Below are 19,286 nucleotides of genomic sequence, written 5' to 3' on the forward strand. Positions count from 1 at the left end.
CTTTTCTGAATAATCCTAATGCTTCTAAAGGAACTTCCACTGGGAGATCTTAAACCAGTTTAAAGAAAATGCTCCAGATCCCTTCCCTGCCTTGTTCCCTGTTTCCAGGAGAGCTCAAGAGCTGTTTCCTTCCAGGCAGCTGACCCAGGAGAGGAATTGAAAGGAAGTTAAATAGAATTCAGTTTATTCCAAAATGGAGTCACAAAAATGCCATTTCTGCCAGTGCAGAAAAAATAAAATCTGGGGAGAGGCTTCCTGAAGTGAATGCAGAGTAATTTTAATATATTTCAGCATTATTCCCATTCAACTTGCAGGCGAAAACGCCTCCGCTTTTATCCCAAAACATGGATACATCCAGCAGCTACACCCAGTGTGCCACACCATGCCGCCACACAATAGAATAAAATAACACTTTATTGTGCCCAGTTTCTGTTTAACAACTGGAATATTAAAGGCTTTCTCAGAGCAAAATGATAGAGGGTCGAAAATGAGAAAAAAAAAATATTGGCACGAGAGAATGGCAGGGATAGAATGAAAGGCAAAAAATGCACGGAGTTATAAATGCCAGGAGTAGGAGAGATGGTGGCCACATGGGGCCATTCTGCACGTGCAGGGCTTCATTTTACCCCTTTCTCTCCCAAACATCATTTTATGTTGTCATCAGAGCGTGGAAAGAGCAAAAAAAAATCCCTCCTGATGGGAGGTGACCTTCCAAGTGGGAGGCACAGGGCAGCCTTCCCACCTGATGGATCGCAGCTTGAACCATGCCATGCAAAGCCAAGCAGCTCATTTTCCCCCCCAAAAAAAACCCTCAAAAACCCATCCTGAGGATGCAGGCAAGACTGGCCAGGACGCCCAGGGTGAGGAGGGTGGAACTGGTTTTCACACTGTTGGCCCCACTCATGTTGCACAAGGAGCTCTCGCAGCAGCTGGTGGCGACTCCAGCTATGCCAATGTTCAGGTCAATTGTTGGGCAAAATGCAGAACATTTCTTGGTGATTCGCTGGCTCCGGTCACTGCCTGGAGTGGGAGGGAGAGAAAACAGCAGGAAAAGTAGTTCAGTTTTTCATCTCAATTTTTTTTTTTTTTTTTTTTTAGGCAGGTTTCAGTCATAGCCTGGCCGTGCAGTCCTGTGGGGAATTTAGGGGAATTTATTATTCTGCCTCGATGCCGTTGGGTTTTCCCTTGGGTTTCATCACATTCCATCATTATTTGTGTATGTGTGACCTATGGACAGCCTCTCCAGGCCTTACAAGTCCTTTGCTGGTTTCAGGGCCAGCTGAGGGCAAGAATTTGGGACTTATTTGTACAATGTGAGATTGCAAGACTTTGGCACCGTGCCTTGGGATTGCTTCTTCCACAGCATCCGGCACTTTCCATTTCCACCGCTTCATGGGCCTAAACTTGAGCTTGGAGTTGAGACAAGGAGTTTAATTATAAAAAATATAATAAAAAATAATTATTTTTATTCCAGCATCTCCCTGTCCTGAGAGTGTTCAATCAGCAGTATTAATTTCTGAGTTTAATCAGAAGTATTTTTGCGATATGTCGCAACAGACCAGGGCCAAGTTCCCACCTTCCCAAGATTTGTTCTCTGCATGCTAAAATCCTCATTAATTCCTCCATTGTACTGCCTGGTGGGAGGAGGATGAGTGTCAGCCCCACCTGAGCCCCACCTTGTCCTCAGGGCCTTGGGAAAGCTCCACACTCACCAGTTCCTGAGGTGGAATAGGTTGTCAGACAATACTTCTCGTGATCCGAGCATTTGGTGGTGCTGAGACAATGGATGTTGGAAGTAGCATCCTTGCAGGTGAAGCAGGTCAGGGAGAAAGCTGCAAAAGAAGCACAAAAAACATCCATCAGGTGCTCTGGGAATATTCTCAGGAGCGCAAAAACATCCATCAGGCGCCTCTGGGAATATCCTCAGGAGCACAAAACTAGGGGTGGATGGATGGAGGATCCATCAAGCCCAGTGGCCACAGGCAAAAAATTCCTGCATGGGTTAAACTTGGCCCCAATGACTCTCCAGGAGCCAGATTAAGCTCAAGTTGCTGCCACAGCTGTGGTTTGCTCATTTAGGAACCTTCAGGGATCTTCCCTCTGGATGTTTGGCTGACTCTTCCTTGAATCCATTAAAACGTCTGACATCTCCACTGTGTTTTTGGGAAGAGCAGCCCAGTCTCCCACCACTTGTAGTGTGAAGCTCTTGGGTTTTCTTTCCAACCTGGCCCCTCCAAGCCTCTGTTTCTGGCCACTGGTTCTTGGATGGAGACACTGGACCAGGGAATCTGTGGCTGGTCCATCCCTGGAAGTGTCCAAAGTCAGGCTGGATGAGGCTTGGAGCAACCTGGGATAGTGGAAGCTGTCCCTGCCCATGGCAGGGAGGTGGAACTGGATGATCTTTGAGGTCCCTTCCAACCCAAACCATTTCAGGATTCTATGATTTATTCAATGTGGGCATCAGAATGGTTCTTTCTCTCAGGTCATCCAGGAAAACCCCAGAAAAATTTGAGTTAGGATTACTGTCACTGTCTAAACTGTGTCTTAAATGGGGTGTGGACATGTGCCATGCAAAAAAACTCCCCCCAAAAAAAAAAACCCCCAAAAAAAAAAAACAAAACAAAAACAAAACAAAAAAAACCAAAAATAAACAAAAATAAAAAGACAATATAGACAAACATTCAAAGGTAGCAACTGTCCAGGACTTGCTCTGAATACCAAACACTAAAATGAAATGGTTTTTAAGATCCTTTCTAACCCAAACCTTTCTATGATTTGGGTTGATTTTCAGAGCTCTCCTGTGCCAGGGGGAGAATCTTGGATCTGCAGAAGTCCAGGCTCAGCAAATCCCTGCCTTGGCTGCAGCAGATTCCTTTTCCCAGCCATCCATGGGGAATAACTTCCTTGCTCCACAAAACGTGCACATCTGGAACACTCAGCATCTGCAAAGTGCTTTGCTGAAATCAGTGAATGAGAACAGCTGGCACTCGACGAGGCTGAAGCATCATTGAGAGCAAAGAGATCCTTGGGGAAGGATTCTTTGCATGATAAGGGGAATTTCCTCCTCATCTGTTTATCTGGCTGCAATGTCACCCTCCAGGGATTAAACTCATCCTCATTTCGAGAATATCCCCGGCTACTGGAAGTTAATGCCGTGCTAATTCTTGCGGCAGCTTTGTCCTTTAGCTTTGCCTTCCTTGCTCTTCATCTTCCTCACTCCTCGCCCTCACCCAGGTTTATTTGTGGCTTTGTCAGCGATGTCCCAACCTCACCACTGCCCTCATTTGACCTTGGACAAGTCCTTCTGGCCCAAACAGGCTCCTTGAGTGTCTTGCTAGCCCAGAATCGGCCCCTTGATTGTCCTGCTGGTCCAGATCTGGCTCCAGCTCAGCCCGTGACTGCAGGATCACTGTTTTGCTTTTAGCTCTCTATTCTTCCTCTGCCTGTGTGGAAATTCTGCCTTCTTCTCCCACTCCAGCCAACACCCCCATGGCCTTTCCTCTTGTGGCCCACAGCCCTCACATTCCCTACTCTTCCTTTGTTGTCCCTCACTGGCTGGCACTGAGCAGAGGCCACCAGACAACTCAGATTTCACCTCCCACCATTCCTGTGGTCATTCCAAAAGTCTCAGACTTGGCACCCGGCTCTCTTTGACTTCATATCCAGACTTTTTCAATTTGTTTCCTGTCGTGGTCGTACCCATCTCCAGAAGCTCCATTTGTCCTACCTGGCTCTTGCCTAGTCCTGACCTTTCAGGCACAAATTTATTTTTTCAAATCTGGGACCTTCCTTTAAATTGTCCTTGTCCCAAAGTGTTTTGGTTTCATTCTCTTTTCTCATGCAAAATTCTCTTACATGGAATATGATATGGGATATTTCACCTCCACCCCACTGGGAACCACCCTTTCCTTACAGAAACACTCAGCTCCCAAACTGGATTTTCCAGACACAGAGCTCACTTTAATCCTTAATAAATGCAGCATCTTTAATCCAGGCCAGTTCCCGGGAAATCTTCCTGAATCAGTGCAGGAAACAGTGGAGCTGGTTCCACGCCCAAATCCTGTTTCATCCCAACCTCCCAAAACTCCTAATTTCAGACTCCAGTTGCCCTCGGAGACTCCTTGGCAGGAGGAGGGGGAAGCACCACTCAAGGATGGATTTTTCCACCTCTCTCTATGCTCCAGAGATTTCTGACTCACCAATTAATCCAGAACTCTGGGATTGGCTCCTAAACTGGCACACCCTGAAGTCAGGGAGGACAATTTTGGTCAAGCTAGAGAAAAACACTATAATTTTATTTCTTGAGGTATCTGTTGCAACAAGGGCTGAGAGTGGGAGGAAATTTTATTCCTTCCAGATGCAAACCTTGAGTTAATCCAGGCTACTTTGGGATGTCTCCACACTCACCGAGAGCTCTGCTCTAACTGAAGAGAAAAACATTCCTCAAGGAATTTGCTGTCTAATTCCTTGATCTTTAAAAAAAAAAATGGGAGTCAAGCTGCAGGAAAAGATCCTTTTATTTGCCTTAACATCCTGAGCTTATGCACAATTCCAAGTTTCAAGCCTGTGAAATCCATCAATAGGAACATTTCCCTCCTCAAATTGAGTGGTAGCCAAAAAGATCTGTTAGTCCAGGACCAGAATGGCTAAAAATTTGCAGGTCAAATCCTATAGGGAAAAATTCAGTTTACAAAAAGGCAAAAGCCCCCCTAGCTGAGGAAATCAACCATTCCCCTAAAACAGAGGGATATTCCAGGCTGCACCTTCTGTTCCCTGCCTGTCCCAGAGCACGAGGTGTGGTCACTGGCAGAGTCCAGCCAGGAAAATTGAGGTGCAGCTTCCCAGTGCTCTCCCAAAAAATCCCCCAGACAATTAACAGAGTGAGAATGGGACTCTGTGTCTCCATCCCAAACCTGGGACCAGCTGGGAATCCTGGAATCATTAAGGCTGGGAAAGACCTCCAGTCCAGGTTCAGCACTAAACCCTGGCTCTGAGCACCACATCCTCGGATTTTCAGAATACTCCCATGGATGTGATCCCAACACTTCCCTGGGCAGCCTGGATGCTCGATCACTCTTTCCATGATGGAATTTTTTCCTAATAGATCAGATTCCATTATCTTAGTGGTCTTTTAAAACCTTAGGGACTCTGTGATCAGCAAAGTTGCACCTGGAAGCAACAAGGAAGGGCTGGGAGCCAGAATTGCACCTTCTTGTGGCTCAACCACCTCATCAATTTAGGAAATGATGGTTTGAGATGCAACCAATTAAAAAAAAAAAATTAAAAAATCAGGCTTTAGTGCCAAATCCAGAGATTTACTGCACATATTACCCTGGATATCCCTCATGGATATCCCTATTCCCATGGAGCCATCCCAGGGGCTGGGCTGGGTCTGTGGAATTATCTGAGGTGGGAATCTCACCCCCCACTCCTCATCACCCCTCCAAGTCCAGGTGGGGTTAAACCCCCTGTCCCCTTTCTCCTGGAATAACTCCTTCCTGACCCTCCAGCTTCACCGTCCACACTGCAAAAATCCTGGAATACCAAAGCCATGCCCCAAAGTTTTGGGATGTCTCCCCAGTCCTTTCGGGACTCACCACTTTCCGTGCACAGGGCGACGCCGAGCACGACCAGGAGGAAAAGCTTCATCCTTTAGAGGTCTGGGAGTCTCCAAAATAAGCAGGGCTTGGGCAGGGCAGGTTTTATACCTCTGCAGCGCTCGCTTTGATCCAGAGATAATAACCAGAGGCTGCTGTGTCAGATGATGGATAATTGGGAGCAGCGTGTCCGGGCTTGTACGGAGAAGGGCGTTTTTTTGGAAATCGTGAGGGGGGTGTGTTTTCCACCACAACTTCTCCTTTTCCTGGTTGTTTCACAATGCAGCTGCTCCAGCTGACGTTGAACTCTGCAACGGTTTCTAATTCTGGAGAAGTGGGGGAAAAGCAAAACATGAAAACAAAGCAATTTTCCCTGCAAAAGAATAAGGGTTTCTTTTCCAGGTCTCGGAGCGGGCTGCATCCTCCAAGATCGTGTCCTTGCACATATGGAAATGGAGGGAATTTAAATTTAAAATTGAATTTGGGATGGGAACTTCTCCCAAATGTCTCACAGGATTGTAAAGGCAGTGAGATCAGAAGAGCAGAATCCTTCCACTGCTTTTCATAGGGGGCCAGGCATCATTTTCTGTCTCCTTTTTAAGTTCAAAATCAGAAATATTTCTGAGATGTTTTTTATGAGGAGAAAATGTTATCTTATAAAAAAAATAAATTCCACAGAGCAAAGGAAAATGTCCATGTAAGTTAAAAAATAGAAATAACACCCACTCCCATGGCATGGAACAAGCTGGGAATTTTTTCACAAATTCATTTTAAAAAAAAAGTCAGGGAGAAAAACACAAACTAATTAAAGCATGGAGAAGGAGGGGCTGGCTGCTCAATGATCCTAACTCATTAAGTCTTCAGAAAAAGAAAATTTGTGAATGCCAAACAGGATTATTCCATTGGATTCCCACATTGTGCTCTTTATCCCTCCTTTTTTAATTTTTTTTTTTCCTTTCAGTCATGTTTCATCCAATCTCCATGAATAAAACCAGAACCTCTCCCACCTTCTCGGGGATTGCCGTTGTTTTTCCCTCCCACTGTTGCCTTTCTGCCATCGAGTCGCAGAACAGAGGCACAACCCCAGGAAAAGTCGAGCTGGATCCTCTCACGTGGCCCTCGGAGCTGCAGGAGCTGCCCCAAATCCTCTGCCAGCGCCCTTGCTGCTCTCCATCTGCTTTGTCCCCTCTCTCCTCCTCTCCAACTCGCCCAGATCCCCGTCTCCCATGGAATATTTTGGGCTTCTGACATGCCCCACCTCCAGCCCTCCTCTCACCAGGAAAACACGCCAGGTTTCCTGAAGTGATGTCAGTTTTTCCAACACCTCCAAGCTGGACTTATAAACACTGTCCCTCTGCAGCCCTGCGTGAGTAAGGGAATTTTGGCTTTCCCAATAGGCAGAGCACGAAACTAATTTGGAGCAGGGGTGGCAATTAGCCAGAAAAGCTCCAAGGAAGGGCGAGGTTTGGCTCTGTCGGCCTCCCCATGGCAGCCAGCAGGAGGAAAACAAAGCTCCCTCCATGCCAGTGCAAAATATTGCAAAATATTTTATTTTCTCCAAGCCAGGATAGATTTAATGAGGTTTTACTGGTAAATCCATGTTTTCTGGGGTCTATCTGGAAGGCTCCAATCCCGAGGAGATGCTGTTCCATCCCAGAGCCAGCCCACGTTGGGGTTTATCTCCAGCAGCATCCCCTGACAGGTTCAGAAATAGCAGCTCAGGCACTGCTTTTTTTTTTTTCTCTTCCCTCAAAATCTCATCCATGCCAAACCCCAAAATATCTCCTGTCTCCTGCAAGCTGCTGAGATTTGGAGAGAGACAGAATGGATTTCTTCAAGGCTTTATTGCAGGATTCCTGACAGATTTTCCACGAGATGCTCCTGAAATCTTCCAGCTGGTCCATATGGCCCTCTGATATTTTGTCCCTACCAGGGCCAGGTGACAGAATGAGAGGAGCCCATGAGGGCAGGAAGGACACAGATGACACGAGAAGAACTGAAAAAAAGGAGAAGTTAAAATCCCAGTTTACAAGAATTTGGAATTCATGAAATTCAGGACGATTTTGTAAAAAGCAACAGGGGATTTAACTGGAGGTGAAAGTGGAAGGTGAGGTGGAAAGATTTATTTCCCTTGGCACAGAGGAGTGGAGGAGGAAAGGAGGAGAATGTTTTGCTTATATTGTTCTAAACCTGGTTGAAATCATCACATGAGAAGGGCAAACAATTTTTTATTTTGGGTGGAAAATGTAATTTTCATCAAACAAGTGCTGAAATGCAAAAGTAGCTGTGAAACTCAGATGTTGTTACTAAATGTAGAACTTCAAGTTGGCTGAAAGCTTCAAGAAGCATCTCAGAAACTATTGTGATTAACATAAAGTGATTTTATGTTAAAAGTGATTTTTAAAAGTGCAAAGCCCTAAATTTCTGGGGAAATAGTCCCCTCAGAAATTCTGCAACAATTCCCCTTCAATTACTCCATTGAAATAAATTCCAGAACATCCTTCCCAGCCAGAAATTAAATCTTTATAGGATGACTAAGCCTAATCCCATTTCTACAACTTTCACCCAGCACTGCGGTTTCTCCCCATTGCATGGAAACACATGGAATTTGCAGTGCTGTTGGAGTAGGATTCCCCTCAAATCCAGCACAGGATTCCCATCAAATCCAGCACAGGATTCCTCTCAAATCCAGTGCGGGATTCCTCTCAAATCTGGAGCAAGATTCCCCTAAAATCCAGCACCAGATTCCCCTTAAATACAGCACAAGATTCTGCTCAAATCCAGTACAGGATTCCTCTCAAATCCAGCTCACGATTCCCCTCAAATCTAGCACCAGATTCCCCTCAAATAAAACAGGGCTGGAGGTTTTTTTTCCAAGTACCACTATAAAGACCCTCCCAAAATTCAGTGCTGCACTTTTCCTCACTCTCCAGCACCAAGATTATTTTATTTGCCTATTTTAGCTGTAGTTCTGCTCCTCCAAGGGCTGAAGGGGATCTCCATCCCATTCCCACCATTTCCAAGCCTGGAAATGCACCAGAAAAACTGGAAAGGGACAGAGCAGAGACCTCCCAGTCACCTCAGACACCATCACCTTTTCCAGGCTCTTCTTGTCCATTTCCCACAGGAAAATCAGGAGCAATCACTCAGCAGCTTCTCCAAGCGGGCACAGGGGTCTCCTTTCCAGATTCCAGCAGCATTTTCCTTACCTTGGGCATCTACAGCATCTTGGGGTGGGATCTTTACCTGTTTTAAAATCTGGAGCAACCCACCTTGCAGAGATCCCAGGAGAACTTCCCAGTGCAAATTCCTGCAGGGCCAAATTCCTGGTCGTGTCTCAGCATCTAGAAGACAATTCCCGCTGTTGTTTGCAATGGGAACAACACAAACATCTCTGACCTTTCTTTATCTCAGAGGGATCTGGGAGATCATCCAGCTCTGTGGAGTGTCTGGAGCTGCTGGATGGAAGAAAGTTAGGAAAGGCAGCTTGGAGAAGGCTCCCAAGTGCTAAAAAGAGGAATTCTGATTTCTCAGGCTGGCCCTGGTGCGGATGCAACAAACACACTCTAGAATAACACAAATCTTTATTTTGTCTGACAATTATCACACACGTGCTATCAAAACAGCTTTTCCAGGGGAAAAATTAGTATAAAACGACAGGGGGGGGGGAAAAATAGGTGTCATGTTGGGATCTGAAGCAACGTCTTGGAATACGACAGGGTCGCTGCTGGAAACCTTCGGCTTGAGGTTTCTCACTTGGGGAATTCCTCGTGGGTCCTCGGGTGGTCACAATCTCCTGCCAGGCCTGATCACAATCCCACCCTGAGCACACAGATCAAGCTTCCCAGGATTCCCAGCAGGACCACGGCGTAGTTGATCCGGATGCTGTTGGCGCCGCTGAAGTTGCACAGGGAGGTTTTGCAGCACTTGGTGGAGTACGCGGCCATCCCGAAATCCACGTTGGTCTCGGGACAGTCCGCAGAGCATTTCTTGGTGATGCGGTGCCCCACGTCCTTGCCTGGGTGGAGAAGGGGGGGAAAAGGAGAGCTGGGATTTAGGATTCTGTTGGAAGAGCCAGCCAGAGGAGAGGGATTTGCAATTTCCTTAATTTTCCACTCAGTCAAAGCTCTCAGGGAGTTTGACAGGGCTGGGTGTGAATCCACAAGTCCTGGATCAAGTGTGGGACGCTGGGAACTCCTTGATTGAAACCCACACAGATTTGGTTGCCCAGGTGGTGGCCAGTCAAAGTTTGGCCTGAAGACCTTGGAGGTCTTTCCCAACCTAAATGATTCTGTGGTTCCTGCAGGACAGCAATTCCAATGCATTCCCAAAGCATTGGAAAGACCTTGGAGGTCTTTCCCAACCTAAATGATTCTGTGGTTCCTGTAGGACAGCAATTCCAATGCATTCCCAAAGCATTTTTTCAATGCATTCCAATTCCAGTGCATTTTTTAAAACCAAGTTATTGGCACCCAACCCTTTTCTATTCTCCATCCCAAAACACAACAGAGGCTGCTCCCGAAATCTGGGTGTTCCAGCCAGCCCTTCTGCAAGGTGGTGAGGCCCTGGCCCAGGTTTTCCAGGGAAACTGTGGCTCCTCCATCCCTGGAAGTGTCAAAAGCCAGGTTGGAGCAACCTGGTCTAGTGGGAGTTGTGCCTGGAACAAGATGATCCTGAAGGTCCCTTCTATCTCAAAATATTCACACTCATCACATTGAGACACTTCAACCTCAAAATCATCACTTCTTTCCAACAAAACCATCGATTTCCATCAATTCCCTTTAAAAAAGTTGCCCACCAACTTCTAGAAGAAAAAAAAAAATCCCATTTTTAGGACTCACCCAATCCAACAGTGCTGTACGTGGTTGTGCAGTATTTCTCATGGTCCTCACACTTGTAGGTTTTCATGCAGTTCCAGTTGGAATGTTCATTGTCACAGATGTAGCAAAACAGGGAGGAAGCTGGAAAAAAACACCCACAACACAGATTAGTGATTCCCAGCAATTCTCTCCTGGGAAAAAAAAAAAAAGTGTCAAAAGCCTTGGAAAATACAAGGAGGAAAGTCTGGTGTGAACAACTTTTCCCAGCAAGTGAAATAAGTTTGGGTTTGATTAATGGAGCTGAGAAAACAAATGTAGAGAGCAAATCAAGTTTTCTTTCTGGACTGGAGATTTTAAGGGGTTAAATTTACATTTTTCAGCCTGAGCAGCATTTTCAGGTGATTTTTTTTTCTTCCCCCAGGATCCACATTGGCCTTGTTGAAAAACCAACCTCCAAAAGCAAAGTGCTGGCAAGGAGAGGAGGAGCTGGCCCAATTCTAGAGGTCAATTTTAAATATTTTCACCCTACATCTGCAAAACCCTGCCCAGACATGAATTAATTAATGCCTGGTGACACCCATGGGAGCTAAATTGAGGCACCACAGTAAAGGGAGTTCCCTGGAAGAGGCTGCCCTGGACAATGGATGGATTATTCCTATCAGCACCTGGAACAGGGTGTTCTCCACAATAATTTTTCCTCATTGACGAGCCAGGTCTATCCCAGAGCCAGAAAAGAAGTGGGATATTATTGGGCACAACTGAAGTAAATTGAGTAAAACTTCCAGGCTGGCCATTGGAACACAGATGTGCCTTCTCGTTCCCCAGAGGTGGATCCACAATTGGTGGAAATTGTTTCCCTCCTGCCCAAAATTCCAAGAAATGCTCCTCATTTTGGGGCAGCTGCCAGGAAATCCTGCTCCATTGTCACCAGCAGTGAAGAGCTCTTGGTTGAAGGAGAACAAAAATTACAAACCAGCCAGGGGTCTCCATGAGGCTGAGATTTCCCTGGTTCTGTTTTTCCTGACTTTCTCAGCCCAGGAAGGCTAATTTTTATTTTTTTCTCACAGAACACCCCTTCCAATCAAACTTGATCTTGTTTTTAGCAAGAAAACCTCTCCCAGTGGCCCTTCAATGTTTGTTCTCGACTCAAGCTTGCATCTGAGGCTGATTCTGCCCATGACACTTGGTTAAACAATTCCAGAAGCAGTTTTAAAAGAGAACTGAAAGCCCTTTTAGTCTCTAACTATCCTGAGGAGGAGGGAAAAAGGCCTTCCCTCTGTGACCTGGGGAGCTCTGGGTGTCTCAGCACGGGACTGGCTTGCTCTGAAACCTTCCCAGATGCTTCAGGGAAAGTTGGACAGGGTTTGGAACAACCTGGGACAGTGGAAGGTGTCCCTGCCCATAGGAGGGGGTGGAACAGGATGATTTTTAAGGTCCTTTCCAATCCAAACCCTTTAATAATTTTCTGTTTCTCTGCTCTTTTCCAGTGCCAGGTGTTGGAGGCTCAGGGGCTCTCTGTAGCAGGAGGCTAAATCAGCCTTGTTGCAAACTGTATTAAAGTTCTCCCCTCCATCTCTCACTATTTCTCCATCACTTGGGAATTTTCAGCCTCCCACCTCTCCTGTGGAGTTTCCCCACCCCGATCTGGGGGCTCCTGCCCCTCTGCAGGCAAAGCAAAACCCAGACCTGGCGAGGATTATTGCAGTTTACAGACCCTGGAGCTCTCCTTGATCTGCTTTTCTGCCAAATTTCCCCAACCACTTCCTGCTGCAGATGGAGCCGAGTTCTCAACACGTGCCTGAGAGCGACTGAAAGTGCTGATGCTCCCTAAGTGATCCAAGGAAAATCCCTTCCAGCCAGGAAGCAATAACAGCTCAAACCATTAGAGCTGCTCTAAAGCCTTTCCTGCGTCTGCCCTCCACCCTCCATTAGCTGGAGTTTTGCAAATGCAGCCAGAAACAACCTTAAAGGTGCAAATTGTGCTCCTCGGGCTGGCAAATCCGTGCCCAGAGCCAAGATTTCCCAACTGGATATTCCCCCACAATTATCCAGGTACGGCTGGACCTCCTTTTCTAAAGAGGACGAGAGCAGAGCGTGGTTGTGCATCCCATTCCAAACACACTCCCAGGCACTTAACAGCTCTTCCAATTTATGAGCAAAGAGCTCTGAGGCTTTCAAATACCTGCCAGCAGCCTCATTACCTAATTGGAGTTGTGGGGAATAAAGTGAAATGCTGGCAGGAGATGTGGTGCCAAGACCAGCCCGAGCTTTCGTCCCCAACAGCTCCTTGAGTTTCATTCAGGAACAAAAATCAAAGCAAAGGCAAAAACCCCGAGCCCTGCTTGATTCCTGTCAGCATTTTTCAGGTCGTGTCTTCAGCTGTGAGTGGTTGGAGCTGGATATCTGAGGGTGTGAGAAACCAGAATTCATCTCCTCTGGGTCTCAAGAGAACCCACCCAAGACCAAGGACTCAACCACACCAAATATTTCTGGCCATGGCTGACACCAAAAATTCCCCGCCAAGACCTCGGCAGCTGCAACAAAAGCTGCCAAACCCTCTCGTCCCTCATTTATCTCCTTGTTTTTCCTCTCCTCCGGCTCTCCCAGCCTCCTTACCTTGTTGGGCACACAGGACTGCAGCCAGCAGGGCCACCAGAAAAGCCTTCATGGTTGGTCCTCGTGCCCTCGGAGCTGGAGCAGTGTGGGGAGATGCACCCCAGGAAGGTTTTATACCAGCCCTGCCTCGTCCCTGGCTTCCTTTGATTGCAATAATTTGAGGTTTGGGCAGTGGCAGCACCCAAGGTGTGATCAGTGCTGGGTGTGTTTGTGCGTAGGGACCTATTATGAGGCTGCAGATAGCAATGTTTTTTTACCTCTCCTTCCCATCCAATCTTTTTTTCCGAGGCCTGCCCCTGTCTGCATTGCTAATTTGTGGAGTAATTGAGCTGATCCAAACACGGGAGTCCCTTATTTGGGCTGAGCCACAAAACCTGGAGTGAGTCAGGGCATTTGCTGGCACCCTCCATCCTTTCTCTCTGCCATGGAATGGGAGCTTTAATATCTCTGGGAAGTGGGAGAGGAGGCAAGGAAAGATTTTTGGGCTGTCCAGAGCCATTCAGAATTTCTATCTCCCTTGTACAAAATGCTTTAGGCAGGAAGAAGCAGCATTCCTTCAATCATGGAATCATAGAAAGGTTTGGGCTGAAAGGGACCGTAAAGTTCCTCCTGTTCCACTCTCATCCCACTATTTCTCCCTGGAGATGTCACTCAGAGGCTCCAACAGCCCAGGCAGGGATCAGGGATGGGGGTTTGATGCTTTTGTTTTGTTCTCCTGTCCTCCAGAACCATCCAGGGTTTCCAGGTGACAATGTTTGTTGCTCCCCGGAGACCAACTCTGGACTCCGTCAGGTTTTTCCAGTCCCCCATGACCTTTCCAGTCTTTCTGGGCTCCCTCCTTCTGCTCCCACACCACCTCTTGACTCAGGGTGCAGAGGAGCCAAATGACTCAGGCTGCAGGAGAGGGACAAAGCGCATGGAGGAGTTAAAAATCTACAAATGGCAGTGAAAATGACTGAGAAATAAAAGAAATTGCGGTCAAAAAGTCTTGGCAGGGCCCTTTGGAGAGAGAAATTAGCAAGGGGAGCTCAGGGTCAAGGTTTGTAAGGTCACAAATGGTGTGGAAACAGAAGAAATAACATCCAGGTGCTCATTGTTTTCCCCAAATTAATCACAGAATCACGGGATGCCTTGAGTTGGGAGGGACCTAAAAGGAGCAGCGAGGCCAATTCCTGCCCTGCTCAGGCAGAATTCTGGGAAGCTGGACCCATTCCCAACCCCTGTTAGGAGTTTTTTGCTTTTAATAATTTTTTCTTTGCCCAATTCCTCCTTTTTTTCTACAGCAGCTTCAACCATCAGTGATTCTGTCTCAGTGTCCAGAGGGTGGAGGGGGATGAGCCCCCAGTTTTCCAAGTTTTCTATTCTGTTCTCTGGTCTGACCTTGAGCAGGAATTTTGAATTATTTCATCTTTTAGTGAGGATGTGAAAGGCCCACGTGACAGATAATGCAGCAACAATATTTCAGAAATAATCTGGGGGAAAAAAAAACCATTCTCTCTGAGCAAGATTCTTTATAAATGCAGGCATGAAAAACATCAGGCAGGAAACGGGATCTGCTGGAGCAGGGAGGGGAAAAAACAGGTATTAATCCACATGTTTGTTTAAAGTATAACACCAGAATTGTCTCAGTCAGCTGGAAAAATGGAAAATGAGACTTCCTTCCCTTTCATCCCATCAAAAATCCCAAAATGAAAATGAATTATCACCCCAAATCCAGCTCATCTCGGAGCCAATCGAGCAGAAAAATGCAGCTTCTCAGCGGGAAGAGGGAACAAGGCTTGAACACAGCCCACAAACAAGAAAGAAGAAAAGCTTTGGAATTAAAACAAATAAATGAGCACTAAATAAATGAGGCTGTTAAAACAAAGTGCAGCTGAATAGAAAAAATGTCAAGTGAGAAATGGGCTGTGGGAAGTGGGAATGTGAGAAAGCTTTTAAATAGATTGGAGAGAGGAGAGGTTAATAATAATAATAATAATAAACAAGATTAATATTTCAGACAGAAGTGGAAAGAGAGAAGCAGGGAGCGGAGAAATATTGGTGCAAAGCAAAATAATTCGAGGCAAACACACAAAGCTTGGGGGGAAATAATTAAGGACAGGCAGAGTGAGGGAAAGGAATAAGATGGGATGGGAGGGAAGTCCCTGCTGTGTGGAAAATGTGCATTTTTCTTATGTGCAGACCCTGTTCAGGTGCTAGAAACAGCCATTCAAGGGGCTGGGAACCTGCGGAATTCCCCAAATCCCAACTACTGGGGGCTCCTGTGTGACCTGGATGGGGAAAGCATCACCTGACCCCTATCCCTGTGTCCCCAGGGGAGGCTGCCAAGGCCCTGGGAGGCATCCCAGGCTCTGGCCAGGTCCCAAATCCCAGCTATTCTTGGGCCCTGTTGGCATTGCAGTCACGCCCAGGGCCACTGCAAGGGCTCTGGGCTCCAAGCAGCACCATGACACCGGAGGGAACGGTGCCTTTGGAAGCAAAATCCAGTTTTTTTTCCAAGCAAGGGGTGAAGAGAGCTGGAAGAAAATCCAGGGCAAAGACAACTGAGGGAGTGGGAGTGTAAATGGTGCCAGATGAACACGGCAGGGAGGTGTTAAAACCATTTCCCAGGGACATGAAAAAAGCAGGGTTGAGGGGAGGGCAGCAGGGTGAGGCTGGCAGCAGAAACCGGGCCAGGTGGGTGTCACCTGCTGGGCATCACCCAGTGGGTGTCACAAGGGGAATTAAACAGTTAACAGGGCCTGGAAGTTTCAGGAAAAAGAAACCTTCACCCACTTGGGGCTTGGCAGGCACAGAGGGTGTTTGTGCCAGACTTTGGGAATGCCTTGTGCAAGGCCAGGCCCTTTTGTGTAACTGGAGCCAGACAAAGCGTGGTTTCAACCCGGGATGGAGGGGATGGGATGGAGGCAGACCCAGGGATGTTTCAATGTCAACACTTCCCCCCTTTTTTCTCTCTGGAGGGTGGCTGCAGTCTCAGCTCCCCTCAATGGTGCAGGGAGGAATCTCTGCTTCAGCTCGGGCTTGTGAAGTGCAGCCAAGAGGGAAGGAGAAGGGCCGTGGATAAGGTGGGAGGGTGGAGGACAGGGATGGTGCTCCCCATGTCCCTGAGTCATGCAGATGGTGCAAGAGGTCCAGCCTGACTCCAGACAACACCAGGCTGCTCTGGTTGTTTCCTCTCCTCCTTCCTTGGAGGGTCAGGGAAGGCTGGGTTGCTTCATCTGGGCCTGCAGTAGCAGCAGGGTTTGGTAAAGAAGCAGAAGTGGGAGATTGTGGGGTTCAGAAACACGTAGAAAAGAAGGAAAAGCTGAGCGAGACATTTTGCCTTTTCCACTCAGGCCCGTTGCAGGCAGTCTGCTCTATTCCTTCCTTTCCCAAAGCACATCTGGCACAGCTGCTCTGGCAAGCTCCAAACAACAGAACACAGCTCCTCAGGTCATTCCCATGGCAAATTTTGGGAAATAGATTTGTAGGGAATTTTGGGAGTTTAATAGAAGGCTTATACAGTATGTATTTGTATGTAAACTTTAAAATAAGATAAATGTTTTATGGAATAGATATGTTATGGAATAAGATAGATATTTTATGGAATAGATATGGATAGATATGTTAAGATAGATATCTTATGGAATAAGATAAGTGTGACATTTTGCGTTTTCCATTTAGGCCTGTTGCAGGCAGCCTGCTCTGTTCCTCCTTTTCCCAAATCACATCTGGCACAGCTGTTCTGGCAGGCTCCAAACAGCAGGACACAGCTCCTCAGGTCATTCCCATGGCAGATTGTGGGAAACAGATTTGTAGAGAATTTTGGGGGTTTAATAGAAGGTTTGTACAGTATGTATTCGTATGTAAACTTTAAATTAAGAAATGTTGATTTAGAAATGTTATGGAATAAGATAGATATTGTTGAGAGAGAAATGGAGTTAGAAAAAAGTTTTAAAAGATGGTTTTGTAAATAAGACTAGATATTTTAGAGAAACAGAACTACATGAAAGATGTATTGCAACAAGACTTATGAGGAGTAGTTTTAGATTATTGACAGCAGATGTCAGAGGCTACCAAATTTACAGCTGGGATGGACAGGAGTAGCCCAAATCCACCATGGGGGGATGAAATACCAGGTGATCAAGGCTGGCTTCAAGGCCAGCTGGAGGGAGCTTGGAGTGCCACGAGGCACTGGGAGACATCCCTGCCCACAGCTGGGGTTGGAATGAGATGGTCTTTAAGATCCCTTCCAAACCAAGCCATTCCATGATTCTGTGACGTTCAACTCAGCAGCTGTGATCTGCACCAGGATCAACCTCCTTGTTGATCTCAAGACTTGAGGAACTTGAGTCCCTTGGTGTTGGAACCCTGGTTGCTGAGAATTTTAGACTTTCTGTCTAAAACCTTAAACTTAGAGTTTAAGGTTTTACAATATAGAAATATATATAAAGCAAGAAGAAGGACCAGCCTCCACCCTAAAACCTCTATCTTGCTTTATATATAATACTATATTCTAAAACCTTGAACTCTAAGTTTTCTACCATGTGATATTACACACTCCCATTCAAACTACACACCTATAATCCCATCAATATTTCTATAATGAATCTATAATTCAACTTTGGAAGCCTTCTCCCTGCCCTCAGGTCAAATGCAGTGTTCTCATGGGGGTCAGTGCCTGTCAGCACAGAAAGTCTAAAATTCCCAGCAGGAACCAGGGCTGCAAGAGTTTGGGTCTGCAGCCAACAGGAAACCGAAGCCATTCCGTCACATTCCCTCAGCCTCCAAGATCTAAGGGATTTTTCAGCCCCATCAGCTTGGAGTGACATCAAACAGCTCCATCATGCTCAGAGTCACCCTCCATGACTCACACCCCCAGCAAAATCCTGATAGAAAGGCCAAATCCAGATTCTGTCATCAAGCAGGGCCGCGGCGCCGCCCAAGCCATCGGGCCACCAGGCATGGCTTGGGCACACCCCAGCCTGGATGGTCCCCTGGCATGGGGCTGGTGCTTGGAAGCCACTTGGATCTAACCACCCTGTTTGTGGAGTTATGGATGTGAATCATCCTCCTCAGAGCCAGGTTTGTTGTTTGGTGGTGGCATCTCCAGAGCCAGGATTGGGAATGTTGGAGACCTGCAGGGTCTGAGAGGAAAAGGGCAGTGAAGAGGGTGGTGGGGAATAGGAGCAAAAGAAGAAAAGAGAGGGAAAAATATCCAACATCTTCTTGGAATTCCCCAAAAATAATTAATTCCAGTCCCCCTCAAGGAGGGGACCACTGGCTGCAACAGCATTTGGAAAGAAATAACCCCTCTCCCTGACAAATCCCATGTTTGCCATTGTTTCTTTCACTGAAGGTTGGAATTTCCCCTCGTCCGATTCCAACCCTCCTGATCCTGTTTCATAACACGAGGAGTCAACATGCAGGAGCTAAAATGGGATTGTCCCCTGCACCACATGATCCCACAGGCCCTGACAAGTTCTGATCCCTCTTTGTTAATCTTGGCCTCTGATAGATCTCAACCATGCCAGGACAAATATTTACAAAAAAACGCCCGAAATCTTTGCCACTGAATGTTTTGTCTGGGGTTTGAGGAAGACAGGCTGGTGGCACCTGCTGTGTTTTTCTTCACAACACCTTTGTGAGCACTGTGGGGGTTCTGTGTTTATTTTCTGCATGGTTTTAAATTAAACCTTAAGATCCAGGGTGTTGCTCAAACCTGCCAGGCTGGTGTGACACGGCTCTGGTGGCATTTTGAGGGCATCCCCACGTGTCTACAGGGCCTCCAAGAAAGTTTCAGTCTCCTGCATTTTGGGTCATCTTCAACAAGAACCAACATTTTCCATGTCTGCCCATTTTCATGTGCTTTGGGTTCTTGATTCATCTCTTCCATGATGGATGTTCCAAGCATGGAAATGATCCTCTGCTCCATCTGGAGCATGATCCTTGGCTCCATTCTGGAGCCAAGAGCTGGAATTTCCAAGGTTGGGGTGAAAGCTGGGAATCAAATGAGATAAATAATTTCATTTTTATCTGTGGAAAATGTGGGATGAGCTCCACAGAAAATCTGTCTGTTCTTCGTGGGATCACAGAATTGTTTGGATTGGAAGGGAACTTAAAGATCATTGAATTCCAGCTCCCTGCCATGGGCAGAGACAGCTTCCACTATCCCAGGTTGCTCCAAGTCCCTTCCAATCTGACCTTGGACACTTCCAGGGATGCGATATCCACAACTTCTCTGGGAAACCTGTGCAGGGCCTCACCACCCTCC

General features: G+C 46.8%; 2 protein-coding genes across 3 annotated transcripts; both read right to left on the reverse strand.

The window, feature by feature from the left end:
* Positions 1-396: 396 nt before the first annotated feature.
* Positions 397-6,966, reverse strand: LOC131086589 (lymphocyte antigen 6E-like). Of its 2 annotated transcripts, none has more exons than XM_058029683.1 (4): positions 6,874-6,966; positions 5,598-5,923; positions 1,713-1,832; positions 397-1,020 (listed from the first exon to the last, which is right to left on the reverse strand). In XM_058029683.1, the coding sequence occupies exons 2-4, from the start codon at positions 5,647-5,649 to the stop codon at positions 812-814; spliced, it is 381 nt and encodes a 126-aa protein (XP_057885666.1). In that variant the 5' UTR covers positions 5,650-5,923; positions 6,874-6,966; the 3' UTR covers positions 397-811. The 2 variants fall into 2 exon arrangements, with proteins under 2 accessions (XP_057885666.1, XP_057885659.1); XM_058029676.1 differs by lacking the exon at positions 6,874-6,966 and adding an exon at positions 6,605-6,813.
* A 2,198-nt stretch (positions 6,967-9,164) lies between these two features.
* Positions 9,165-13,114, reverse strand: LOC131089738 (lymphocyte antigen 6E-like). The gene is made up of 3 exons (XM_058034673.1): positions 13,034-13,114; positions 10,439-10,558; positions 9,165-9,615 (listed from the first exon to the last, which is right to left on the reverse strand). Exons 1-3 carry the CDS (start codon positions 13,083-13,085, stop codon positions 9,407-9,409), a joined length of 381 nt encoding a protein of 126 aa, XP_057890656.1. The 5' UTR covers positions 13,086-13,114; the 3' UTR covers positions 9,165-9,406.
* Between the last annotated feature and the right edge of the window lie 6,172 nt (positions 13,115-19,286).

The sequence above is a fragment of the Melospiza georgiana genome, chromosome 1 (assembly GCF_028018845.1).
Source record: "Melospiza georgiana isolate bMelGeo1 chromosome 1, bMelGeo1.pri, whole genome shotgun sequence".
Lineage (NCBI taxonomy): Eukaryota > Metazoa > Chordata > Aves > Passeriformes > Passerellidae > Melospiza > Melospiza georgiana.